Here is a 14,433-nt window from a genome sequence, read left to right on the forward strand (position 1 = left end):
CAGGAATAAATTACATTTTAAAATATATTCACACAGAAAATTCTCATTTAACATTGTAATAATATTTCACAATAATAAATGCAGCGTTGGTGAGCATGAGAGACTTAAAACATTTTTAAAGAATATATTTGAACTCCGTTTAATTGTGAGAGAAACTTTTAGGTATACAGGAGTAAAAATCGAATTAATATTCTTCAATATTCAATTGAAGTGCATGTCCTGAGATGGCTATATTGCAGGTAATTCATACTGACATATTTAATCTCCGTTTCAATCTAGCAGATGAATTCTAATACTTTTTCAAATCAATATGTTTATTGTCTTTACAAGACCCCATGACGTCATCTTTAATCCATGTCTGTTAGTCTTTAGCCCAGCTAGTATACTACTAAATGTTGACAAAAATGTATTTTAGCATATATATTTACAGTCAAACTACTGAGGATTTCATCCTGCACTCATGGACAGACAATGGTGCGATGTATTTGAGTAAATGCAAGTAGTTACAGATCTTAGTGATAGTTCACCCAAAAATGAAAACTGTGTCATCATTTCCTCACTCTCAAGTTGTTCCAAACCGGCCTTAATTTCTTTCTTCTGCTGAGCACAAAATACAGTGCCCTCCACAATTATTGGCACCCCTGTTTAAGATGTGGTTGTGGACTTCTAAAAATTCTCCTTTTTTTTTTAAACAACATAGAACCGAAATGCAAAAAAAAGAGAAAAAGTACAAGTTACATTAACTACATTACTTTGGTGGTAAAAAAAATCACACATTTAGAAAAAAAAAAAAAAACTTGAAATCATGTGTCCCACAATTATTGGCACCCCTAACAATTCCTCTGAAAATTTTTATTGATTTTTTTTTAAATATATTTTTCTGTAGTTGCTAAAGTTGGTCAGGGTATCTAGGAACTTTTAATTAGTAATTCATGACTTCCTGTTTCCCTGGGGTATAAATATTACGTGACACAGAGGCCTAATTCTCTTACCCATTTGTCAACATGGCAAAGACAAGAGAACACACCATTCAAGTAAGGCAGATGTGTGTCGACCTTCATAAGTCAGGCAATGGCTACAAGAAAATAGCCACTCGCCTTAACTTACCCGTATCTACAGTCAGAGGAATCATTAAGAAGTTTAAAACAACTGGAACAGTGACAAACAAGGCTGGAAAAGGTCCCAAGTTTATCTTGCCACAACGCACAGTGAGGAGGATGGTAAGAGAAGTAAAAAAATGTCCTAAGCTCACTGTCACAGAATTGCATCAAAGAGTGGCATCTTGGGGTCACAAAGTCTCCAAAACAACCATCAGACGCTCTCTACATGCCAACAAGCTGTTTGGGAGGCATGCAAGAAAAAAGCCTTTTCTCACTAACACTCACAAACGTAAACGTCTGGAGTTTGCTAAGCGGTACTGGGACTTCAACTGGGATCGTGTGCTTTGGTCAGATGAGACTAAGATTGAGCTTTTTGGCAACAAACACTCTAAGTGGGTCTGGCGTAAGACAAAAGATGAGTATGCCGAAAAGCACCTCATGCCCACCGTGAAGTATGGTGGAGGATCTGTGATGCTGTGGGCCTGTTTCTCTTCCAAAGGCCCTGGGAACCTTGTTAGGGTGCATGGCATTCTGAACGCTTTGCACTACCAGGACATTTTAAATAAAAACCTGATGGCCTCTGCCAGAAAGCTGAAGATGGGTCGTCATTGGGTCTTTCAGCAGGATAATGATCCAAAACATGTGGCAAAATCTACACAAAAATGGTTCAGCAGTCACAAACTCAAGGTCCTCCCATGGCCATCTCAGTCCCCAGACCTCAATCCAATTGAAAACCTGTGGGGCGAGCTAAAGAGGAGAGTGCATAAGAGAGGACCCAGGACACTGGATGATCTAGAAAGATTGTGCAAAGAAGAATGGTCAAAGATCCCTCTCTCTGTGTTCTCCAATCTTGTGAAATGTTATAGGAGGAGATTAAGTGCTGTCTTGTTGGCAAAAGGGGGTTGTACAAAGTATTAACATCAGGGGTGCCAATAATTGTGGGACACATGATTTCAAGTTTTTTTTTTTCTAAATGTGTGATTTTTTTTTTTTACCACCAAAGTAATGTAATAAAATGAAAGGTTGGATTTTTGTCTTTTTTTGCATTTGGGTTCTATGTTGTTTAAAAAAAAGGAGAATTTTTAGAAGTCCACGACCACATCTTTAACAGGGGTGCCAATAATTGTGGAGGGCACTGTATATTTTGAAGAATATGGGTAACCAAACAGTTGATGGGCCCCATTGACTTCCATAGTATGGGGGGAAAAAAATACTATGGAAGTAAATGTGCACAGCGCTGCCCACAAGGCAACCAGGGTTCGAGTTTAGCTTAAGGTTCAGGTAGGCCTGCACGATTCTGGGAAAAATATGAATCACGACTTTTTTAGCTTAGAATTGATTTCACGATTCTCTGCAACTATTTTTTTTCCTCATGAAGTGTAATGTTTTATTGCACACATGAACCATGACAAAACAAATTGGCAATACCAAAAATATTTGTTTTGGCACATAGAAGATTGCACATCACCACAAGCCTGTAAATTGTATAATTAGCATTCAACTGGCCATTTAAGAAGGTTACCAAAAATAGAAATGTAACACTGCACTGAATATGGCTCTAAATAGGCTAACTGAAATGTCATACAACATTCAAAATGGTTGCAGGATGGTATTGAGAAGCGTTTGTCCAATGTATGGATCATCTTTTGAAATCCGTCACGTTCTACGTTGTATATTGGAACCATATCTTTTGCTAGATGGTAAGAAATGGCTTCTGTTGTTTCCTTGCTCCTACTGGAGTTATGTGGGTATGGCATATTTTCTTTTTGCCTTTTGTTTGATTCGCATTAATAGCTCAATCGTCAGCAGGTTTATTAGACGCTGCCCCTTTAAGACCAAATGCAGATCTAATAATATCATACTCTCCCATTTCTCCAAACCATTTACACCCATTTAAGACATAAACTGTGTTTAAGTGACTGCTCTCCAATCCGGTCATTTTGACATAGTCTAAGTGTTGTGTATTTGATGGTTTAGACGCGCACATGAAGCCTAATGAATAATGTGCAAGTTGGTCCGTTTCACACACAGCGTGCGCACACACACACACACACATTGAAGTTGGAAACAGCGTCTCTTCTGTGGATTATTGTGCATTTAATAGCTCTTTTTAACACGTCCTGCATTTTAGCAACAGTAGACACTGCCTTTTACAACAATCACTGATTCTGACGTTAAGTTTAGGTTTAGGGAGAAATGACAGAGCTGCTGCTGTGAAGGGAAGGAAGTTGCACTCGACGGAACACGGCTAATTTATAATAGTTTTACCGCATATCTTCTTTTTATAATCCTTGGAATTATATTAACTGAGGGTGAAGCCCTGAACTTTGTGAGAGCGGTCCTTTCAAAATAAAGGCTTTTTTTTTTTTTTTTTTTAATCGTAGTCATTTAACAATTAAATCGTGAACAGGGTGAATTGAGATCGCGATTTTATAGCGATTTATCGTGCAGGCCTAGGTTCAGGCTTATTTGTTCATTTAATGACGACGAAGGTCACCTCGACTTTAAACACATAAATGTCGACAAAAAAAAAAAATCAGAAGTCGTTCAACCCGCTACTCTGTACTTTGACTGAGTATCAAAGGTATTAGCAACTTTTACTCTCTACTCGACTACATTTTTGAATAAGTATGCCTTTTTAAGCCAATACATTTACTCGTTACATTTTGCACAGCACCTAACTTTTTCTGCAGCAAATGATTTCTTCTACAAAAGGAGCAATATCGCCATCTACAGGGCATTGAAAACGCTATATCTACTACGGCCCTATTTTAAAGGTCCCGTTTTTCGTGTTTTTTTGAAGCTTTGTTTGTGTTTACAGTGTGCAATATAACATGTGTTCATGTTTCATGTGTAAAAAAAAAAAAAACTGTATTTTTCACACAATTTACTTATCTGTATAGCGCTGTTTTCACTGTCCTCAAAACGGCCTGAGAATTTCCTCGTTCTATGAAGTCCCTCCTTCAGAAATACGTAACGAGTTCTGATTGTTTCAGCGGATCCCGTGTTGTGATTCGACAGCAGCTTAGCGCACGTTGCCCGGAAAGGTCACGCCTCTTACCATAACAGAGAGATGCATGCGCTCAAACTACAGCCCCTGAAGGCCAAACAAAGGTGATTTGACTCCGGGATGAAAATAACAGTGTCTGATGGCGACAAACGCAACCGAACCGAACGCAACACTTCCTCTTCTCCACGAGGGAGCAACAAGACCACACCCCCTTTTTCGCGTATTCTTGTGGGCGGAGGTTAGTCAACAAACTGTTCTACTGACGTAATTAAAGCAGGATGTACAGGGATGTCGTCCAAACCGGCCGTTCGCTGTAGGCTTTGAAAGGGAACTTCTGTTAAATAAAATATCTCGCTTGGCATTGAACTTTGAGCTTTATAATTTTACAGGTATTATTTATGCTCTAACAGCAACATTACACTCTAACTAAAGTTTGAAAAATGGGATCACGAAGAACAGGACCTTTAACAATTTGTGCACATGGTCTGAAGCTCATTGCGCAGGTAAACTCAGGGCGTGTCTGAATCCACTTTTGCTAGTATAACGACGGAAAAAACAGTCGAAGCGCCTGGTCTCTTAATGAGTCATTGGTGTGTTCTGGGCGTAACGTGCAATAAACCAATCAGAGTCTCATCTCCCATTCCCTTTAAAAGCCCGTTGCGCTTCCACCATGGCGGATTCACTATTTACATGCCAGAATTTGGGAGTGGAAAGACTGAACGCTTCTCCAGAGAGGAATCCTTTTATTTTTAATATTTTGCATGTTTGTGTGCTGTTGTGCATCCCTGTATGTGTGTAATAATCAGAGTGTATGCGTGTTGTGCACCACCTACAGGCGCATATTACTAACATGCCCTTTAAATAACAAAAAATACTGAGCTACTGACTTTACACCAGGTTTTTGTTGGTCAATGGCGCAGTCGTTTTCAGTTCCTCAAAATATCAACACACCAACAATGCGCCTGAACACACCTGGTTTTCAGACCAGAACGCCCATGGGCAAATGGATGGCGCGAGTGCTTTTGCTATTTAAACAACGTGACGCTGGATGTGAAAATGATAACCGCGTAGGGCTGAAACTAGCACAAAACACTTGCGTTGTGCCTGGCATAGCATTGTGCTGGGTGTATGATAGGGCCCTTGGTGTTTCGCACCTTGCTCAACCAAACTTGTCTACAGGGTTTCTTTGTGTGAATGCGAGTGTTTCATGTATGAGATGAAGACATGGCTGCAGCCGGTGAGGAGACTGAAACCAGCACGTCCAGTCCTTTAAAGATAACCGGTTCAAAAACCAGTCAGGTCCAAAGTCAAAAATCTATCCCATCATCCCTTAGTGGACAGCACAGTTAAAACACAGGTATCGAATCATAAATAGCTGAGAACACATCATGCATAAAAATGATAACAATAGGGTGACCAAATGTCCTTTTTTCCCAGGACATGTCCTGTTTTCAAGTCCTGTCCTGGCCCTAATATAACAATTTTCTATCCATACAGAGGGGGCATACTTTAAATGTATAGAAATTAATAAAGAATCTTTGAGTAAATGTCGAGTATCATTTGAGTATCTCATTGCCGGGCCGAGTGTCCTGGTTTTCGGTAATCAAAATATGGTCACAACAATAAAGAAACACTGCTGATTTGATCTAAATTGTCCTCCACAGACAAAATGTACCTTGCATTTGCAATTTCACCTGTGTGACCCTGTCCTGTCTTCCTCAGCTTTGATGTACGCCAGCATTTTTGGGAACGTTTCTGCCATCATCCAGCGGCTGTATTCGGGTACGGCGCGCTACCACATGCAGATGCTCCGTGTGAAAGAGTTCATCCGCTTCCACCAGATCCCAAACCCGCTCCGGCAGAGACTGGAGGAGTACTTCCAACACTCGTGGACCTACACCAACGGCATCGACTTGAACACGGTGCGTTTAATACATCCTGATCTAATTATTCAACCATTTTAGCCATGATATTTTCTGATCTGATATGTGATGGCAAAAGGCGAATTCAAACTTTCTGCCACGCGCCTTACCCCTACACTACTTCTGTTGTTGACAATCCAGCATCTTCTGCCATTTTGTCTGGCCCAACCAGACATCAGTGGGCGGAGTTAGTGTAAATAGACACTCCGTTATTTTATTTCTGTTACTTATTTAAAGGAACACGCCAACTTTTTGGGACTTTAGCTTATTCACCGTATCCCCAGAGTTAGATAAGTCCATACATCCCATTCTCATCTCCGTGCGTGCCATAACTGTCTGACGCAATAACCGCTAGCCTAGCTTAGCACAAAGACTGGAGGTAAATGGCTCCAGCTAGCCTACTGCTCAATAAGTGACAAAATAACACCAACATTTTCCTATTTACATGTTGTGATGTGTATAGTTACATCGTGTACTAAGACCGACGGAAAATGAAAAGTTGTGATTTTCTAGACTGATATTGCTAGGAACTAAACTATCATTCCTGCGTAATGATCAAAGAACTTTGAGCCGTACCATGAGTCCAGCGGCGCAATGATATTATGCAGCACCTGATAATAGTCCCCAGCGCTCTCTGTGCAAGCAGATTGTCACGTTGTGTAGCGGACCCTGTCCAATGATGGCCAGACTTTACTGATGTTTCATGGAGTTTATTGAAATCGTTTGATCTCCAAAAAATCACTGTAACACCTCGTATACAAACTCTCTCTCTTCATAGCATTATCATTAACATACATCGAAATACACAAAAATACTCATTACAGATGACAGTAAACAAGAACATACACACCTTATGCCTTTTCGGGGGGTGCTTAACAAACTGCAAACTTTAAATCGGCCTAACCACTCCGATGAACCGCAAGCTCTCACTATCTTTCCGTAGACTACAACAGCCGTCAAAATAAAAGTCCCTACTTATTAAGACAGATAATGCAGACCTTAAACCTATTTAAACACACAGAAATGTCAAAAAATGTACACAAAAAAAAATTATAAGATAAATCACAATGAAGTCTGGTTATTACACGTCTTACACGTTGGTTATGTTGATGGAAGTTAGCCTATTTTCGTAATATCATTGCGCCACTGCACTCATGGTACGGCTGTAAAATTCCTTGATCATTACGCAGGAATGAGAGAATAGTTCCTAGTCATATCGGTCTAGAAAATCACAACTTTTAATTTTCCGTCGGTCTTAGTACACAATGTAACTATACACATCACAACATGTAAATCGGAAAATGTTGGTGTTAATTTGTCACTTATTGACAAATAAGTTGTTTTGTTTAAAAAGTAACGCTGTGTGTTGACAGTAGAGCGTTAGTGGAAGACCGTTATACGAGTTCCACTTGGAGGTTGCAATTTAGTTGATCCGTCAAAGTTGTGAAATCATTGGCTTTCTTCTTCTATGAGGGGGTTTGGCTTCACGATGGCTTTATTGTCAGGCAGACTGTTATAGAATGTGAAACACACACATCTCCCGGAATTCATGTAGGATCTGGGCCCGTATTTATCAAGCTTCTCAAAGTGCCATTTTAGTCTTAAGTGCTGAGAATTCATGAAATTTACTCCTACTTTCAAACTTAAGTATAAAAGCAAGTTATCAAATTTCTTAAAGCTAAGAATCACTCTTGCTTTCCCAGTTATTCAAGACAGCTCGAGAGGTCTCTCAAGTGGTTAGGAGTTGCCGCTGGGGCTTGTGATGGCACTGAGGAGACAGAGACGTGCGCAAATCTTTTTAGAAGAGGAAGAATGTTTTTGAAATGTTTGACAATGAGCAGTTAATCAAACGGTATCGTTTGGACAGAGCAGGAATCATCTCTGTCAGTGCTGGTTAATGTTGGGCTGAACTTGCCTATTATAAAGTTTCCACTGTTTGACTAATTCGGCAAGCAGTAGCGCTTCTTCCTCCTGCCAGTTCGGTTTTCTTTTAGAATCCATAATTGCTGATTATATCCAAAATCTAGGCTTAATATAGGCAGGTCAGTTAACAGCACACAAGTTTCAAAAATGTTATTAAAGGGATAGTTCACCCAAAAATGAAAATTAGCCCATAATTTACTCACCCTCAAGTCATCCTAGGTGTATATGACATTCTTCTTTCAGACGAATAAAATGAGTTATATTAAAAAAGTCCAGGCTAATCCAAGCTTTATAATGGCAGTAATAGTTGCTCTGTTTTTGAAGTCCATAAAAAGTGCATCTGCCCATCATATAAATGCTCCACTCGGCTCTGGGGGGTTAATAAAGGCCTTCTGAAGCAAATCGATGCGTTTGTGTAAGAAAAATATCCATATTTAAAACTTTATCAAGTAAACTTTCGACCGACCGCCTTCCCCGTTCAATTTATGGAAAAATTGTTGAAAGTTCCCCTTCCGATTGAAAGACTAACACAACCAGGTCCGCTCGTCATGACGTCACGAACGCATCTTGAGTTTCACTTTCAACATTCAACACTTTTCCATGGAAGGCGGTCGGTCGAAAGTTTACTTGATAAAGTTATAATTATGAATATTTTTCTTACACAAATGCGTCGATTCGCTTCAGAAGGCCTTTATTAACACCCCAGAGCCGAGTGGAGCAGTTATTTGACGGACAGATGCACTTTTTATGGACTTCAAAAACAGAGCAACTATGAATCAAATTCTAATGCTTGGATTAGCCTGGACTTTTTTAATATAACTCTGATTTTATTCGTCTGAAAGAAGAATGTCATATACACCTAGGATGACTTGGGGGTGAGTAAATTATGGGCTAATTTTCATTTTTGGGTGAACTATCCCTTTAAGACATGGTGGAAAACGTGGTTATCTTTCATTTCAAATGTGTATATTATAATGTATTCTCTTGAAAATGATTTATGTCAAATGTGTGTTGAATGTATACTCCTCTTAGGAACTTCACCATTCAATGTGAATTTATCTGAGAATATTCTTAAATAAGGCAATCTATTCAGTGATTGGTTCATCCCTATGACATCATCTAAAATCCCGTTTGTGGCACAGCAAAGTGTCGTAAATCAACTCTAAGACTGACACTTAAGATTTAGTCCTCCACTTCACTTAAAGTATGATTGAGATGCTTGATAACTAACTTTTAAGCACAGCTTTGAGCCAATAATTTTTTTACTCTTAAGTCAATTCTTAGCAGTGTGTAATTCTCAGATGCTTGATAAATACAGGCCCAGGGGTCCATCTTCGTACCTCGCTTATTACATCTAAGATGATTTGACAGATCCCAGATCTTTTAATCGTGATAACTGATCTCTGGCTAATTTGGTTCTTCAAACGAATTTGCGGATTGGATTTAAATATCTGGATTAAATGATCTAAGATCACTGCGCGTTCTTGTGTTCCCTGAAGAGGGCAGATGCATCGATACTCGAAACCACGATCAGCAATGCAGCGATTGGCTGGCGTCAAGACAGCAACGTAATGAAATCATATAATTAAAAAGCCACCTGGCAAACAACTTGACAAATTACACAAAAAAAACCCACGAATTTCTGAACCTTTATAAGGAAACAGCCAAACGACCAAACCAACATAAAAGTTATAATAGATAAATGATAAATGTTTATTTATTTATTTATTTTTTAACATGATTACCAATTATTTATATTCACGATATTATACAGTATTTGTACACCCTTTACATTTTTATTTCAATGTTGTAATTTAATTTTTAATTCAATTTTAAGCAGATTTGTAACGTGACAGTATTCAAGTTTCTTATGGGTCAAGATCAAACTATCCTCTCTTGCGCTGCATCAAGCCATCCCATAATATCCGTGATCACTTAATGCACGGCTCAGATTAACTGTACAACATGTGATGTGTGTAAACCAATAAAAATAAAATTATATAAAGTAATTATTCCATCACAAATAAATTGCTCAATCAAGTGGCTGTCTATAGTATTATACACAACATTATACATTCTCATATACATATACAATATAACATTTTTATATTATTATTTAAAATGATTATTATTGCCCCTGGTTCAGTAATGAACTCTTGTAATAAAGTAGCAGTGGCTGCCGGGACAGATTTTAAGTATCACCTCAAGATGCAATCTAATCCTGTTTACATGAAATAAGCCGCTCGCGAGCAGGTTTAAGCTTACGGACCTGTTACTATGACAGCAAGTCCAGGATGAGCTTCGAAGAACCAAACAATCCGAGATCATGTTAAATCGTCAACAATCAAATCCAGCTAACTGAGTTAGCGACGTACGAAGAACGGGCCCCAGATCCTTAAATGTTTCCAATTTTGTAAATTAAAGTAAATATTTTACGTCAAACTGGTCCTGTTGACAAAAAAAGTTTGGGCATCCCTGTGCCAAGTCATGTTTGTTGGCACAATTCAGCCAAAAAAAAAAAAAACCTGTTAATTGTATACTCACATTCCATTTTTTCTGTGGAACGTAAAAGCTCTAAAAAAAAGACAAAAAAGCACCATAAAAGTATGATAAAAGTAGTTGCGCTGTATTAAAATTAAAGTTGTTATTCACTGAAAATGAACTGTAATGTACGGAAAAGAGCAGAATTAAAAAGTTCCACAAAAAAAGAAAATGTGTATACAAGGGTGACTAAATAATGGCTGACGTTTCATTTTTGGTTGAACCATTGCTATAAGTGATCTCTGAAATGCTATCTGAACATGTCATCACAGTTTGAATGTGTGAGTTTATGTACTGAAAGCAACACCTGTCTCTCTCCATGTCTGCCTCGTATGAAATGGACCGACCTCGTCACCCTGGGAAGAGCAGGAGGTATTTATATAAACGCAGACACGACTCATCTTCATTCATGTCTTATCTCTTAGTCTCTCTCATACACGTCACCCTTCACTCAGTTTGGGAAATATTGATGCTCATCTTAGTCACACAGTGCAGAAACGCTGCATGTTTAACACCCTCCTTCAAGGACTCCTAGCAGGAAAGGTTTTGGGCTGGATGATATTTAGGATGATACTTACTTTAGACATCCTTTTGGCAACCATTTGATGCATATCCTATTTATTTATTTTTCTTGGTGACACGGTCACATATTTTTTTCTTTTGTGATACTCTTTAAGAAAACATAATATTAATAATAATAACAATCACCAAATAAAAAATGCATTGATACTAATATGCATCAAAATGATGAAATATTAATATCATTATGTTATTATTTAGTTTCTTAAAGAGTATCACAAAAGAAAAAAATATGAATAAAGATATGCATCAAAATGGTGAAATATATACTATATTGCCAAAAGTATTGGGACACCCCTCCGAATCAGGTGTTCAATCACTTCCATGGCCACAGGTGTAAAAATCAAGCACTAGGCATGCAGACGCTCCTACACACATTTGTGAAAGAATGGGATCAATAAGTGCATTTGTGAAATTTCCTCACTACTAAATATTCCACGCTCAACTGTTAGTGGTTTTATAACAAAGTGGAAGCAATTGGGAACAACAGCAACTCAGCCATGAAGTGGTAGGCCATGTAAAATCACAGAGCGGGGTCAGCGCCAGTGTTGTGCATGAACGCGTTCATATTTTCGCCGAACGCTGAACTGAACGAATCACTTTTCATTCAATGAACGTGAACGAGAGCGGCGCTCACTCTGGCAGGAATGAGCAGAATGCACAGTTCACGTTCACGCTCATTTGAAAAGTCAGGTTTTACGACACGACTGTTTACAGCAAACACCTTGATGGTCCAGCATCATGACTAGTGCTAGTACTAGTTCACGTGATTCAAACTTAGCTACTGCTGAAGCCAGTTTTGAAGAGAACTTAACAGAGTTTTATGTACAAACAAAGGAAGACTCAGACGGAAAAAACCTTACGTTTTTGTGCAAACTGTGCCCACCGGGACTAAACAAACAAGTACGTACGTCAGCCACATCGAGCTCAAATTTGAAACGACACTTCGAGTTACGCCATCCGAGCTGTCTTGGCAAATATCTGCGACTGAATGATGAACGCAAGAAATCATTAACGAAGAGAGGACCGCCGCCAAGCACACCCACCCAAGTTAAGCTCACTGAACATACAGTATACCTTGACTGCACCTTGTTTTTTCCAATTTCTACATATGATTACACATTATTTAAGGGGTAAATATTATTTTTCTCCTGGCTATAATAATTGTCTCTTGTTTATTGGTACAATCATTTTGATTAGTTTTGGAGTGGCAGTGATTTGCAGCTGGTAATGGATGGTAAAGAGGTTCTATTGAGTAAGATAGTGGCCTATCTTAAAAAGAATTTAACAAATGAACATGAACTAGTTCATTATCATCTGTGTGAACTGAACTTTGAGCTAGTTCTTTTTAGGTATGAACTGGCACAACACTGGTCAGCGCAGTGGGGTAAAGCGCGCCGCCACTGGACTCTAGAGCAGTGGAGACGTGTTCTCTGGAGTGACCAATCACGCTTCTCTGTCTGGCAATCCGATGGATGAGTCTGGGTTTGGCGGTTGCCAGGAGAACGGGACTTGCCTGACTGCATTATGCCAAGTGTAAAGTTTGGTGGAGGGGGGATTATGGTGTGGGGGTATGGTTTTTCAGGGGTAGGGCTTTGCCCCCTTAGTTCCAGTGAAAGGAACTCTTAATGCCAAGACATACCAAGACATTTTGGACAATTTAATGATCCTAACTTAGTGGGAACAGTTTGGGGACGGCCCCTTCCTGTTCCAGCATGACTGCGCACCAGTGCACAAAGCGTCGGTCCATAAAGACATGGATGAGCGAGTTTGGTGTGGAGGAACTTGACTGACCTCAATCCGATTGAACACCTTTGGGATGAATAAGAGCGGAGACTGAGAGCCAGGCCTTCTCGTCCAACATCAGTGCCTGACCTCACAAATGACCTTCTAGAAGAAAGATAAAAAAAAATCTCCATAAACACACTCCTAAATCTTGTGGAAAGCCTTCCCAGAAGAGTTGAAGCTGGTATAGCTGCAAAGGGTGGGACAACTCCATATTAAACCCTACGGATTAAGAATGGGATGCCATTAAAGTTCATGTGCATGTAAAGGCAGGCGTCCCAAAACTTTTGGCAATATGGTGTTTTTATTCTTGTGATTCTGTCTTTAAGAAACTAAACAATAACATTGAGAATATTAATAATATTAATGACAAAATCAAAATGTATTTTCCAGCAAAATCATTGTCAATATATTGCAAATATCACCTAGCCCTCGCATGAATTAGCATATATTAGATGGCGGTCTATGGTAGCCATTCTGATTTAGATGAGACTTGGTGATTAAAAGTTGCACTTGTTAAAGCTTGTATGCATGTTGCTAAGAAACTGAATCATTTCTGGTGGCCATTATTGAACCCTCATTATTTCATCTCTTTTAATTTATGATTACACTGCTATATGAGCACAGTAGTTGGCACTTGCATCATTAATATGTCTAGGTTAAGGTATCTTTCTCGCCAATTTAGTTGTATGAATACTTTGGCAGAAACATCATACAAAATAATTTCATTAGCAGTGAAAAAAGGACTCCGTTCCAAAATGTGGTGAACTGTCACTTTAAGGCATCATAGAAGCACTCCCATCTTGAATATATGATCAAGATTTCACAATTTCATTATTATTATTAGAGTACTGTATTGTTAGAGCCAGTTTCAGACAGGATGCTGCCTGTGTACGTTACGGTTTTGGAACAGAGCCCATTAACACCACAGCATAACAAACAGTGTAATTGTAGATAATGTCTGCACTAATGTTCTTCCTTTAATCTTCAGTGATGGATCTAATAGAGTATCACCTCATTCTCACGTCTCTCTGCAGGTCTTAAAAGGGTTTCCTGAGTGTTTACAGGCAGATATTTGTCTCCATCTGAACCAAAGTCTCCTCCAGGGATGTAAGGCATTCCAGGGTGCGACTCAAGGATGCCTGCGTGCCCTCGCCATGCGCTTCAAAACCACCCATGCTCCTCCTGGAGACACACTCGTTCACTGCGGAGACGTTCTCACCGCACTCTACTTCCTGTCTCGAGGATCCATAGAGATCCTCAAGGACGACATAGTGGTGGCCATTCTGGGTAAGAGCTCACAAGCTTGTTTTAAAGGAAGCACTAATGGAAAGAGATGTTATATGAAATCCATAATCCATGAAAATCTATTATTTATAAAATTACACACACATATTAATTATATTATATTTAGTGCTGTCAAAATTAACGCACTACCACTGTTTAACATGTTAAAAATACTTAACGCAATTAACTCAGCATCTGTCTTTTTTTTGTCCTCCTTTGGCTGCCCATGATATGATGAATGATACGATCATGCTATCATTCATTCAAGTGCTATTAAACCATTCAG

At 39.0% G+C, this 14,433-nt stretch overlaps 1 protein-coding gene across 1 annotated transcript in view; it reads left to right on the forward strand.

Moving 5' to 3' along the window:
- LOC307128781 (potassium voltage-gated channel subfamily H member 7) overlaps nucleotides 1–14,433 on the forward strand; it is a gene marked incomplete at its 3' end in the record, with an annotated part of 183,975 nt that overhangs the window by 127,796 nt on the left and 41,746 nt on the right. The window contains exons 8-9 of the mRNA XM_079820724.1: nucleotides 5,833–6,032; nucleotides 13,898–14,150. Coding sequence (XP_079676850.1) covers nucleotides 5,833–6,032; nucleotides 13,898–14,150 — 453 coding nt within the window. The remainder of the gene's footprint in view (nucleotides 1–5,832; nucleotides 6,033–13,897; nucleotides 14,151–14,433) is intronic.

Source organism: Gobio gobio (assembly GCF_949357685.1).
Source record: "Gobio gobio genome assembly, chromosome: 7".
Classification (NCBI taxonomy): domain Eukaryota; kingdom Metazoa; phylum Chordata; class Actinopteri; order Cypriniformes; family Gobionidae; genus Gobio; species Gobio gobio.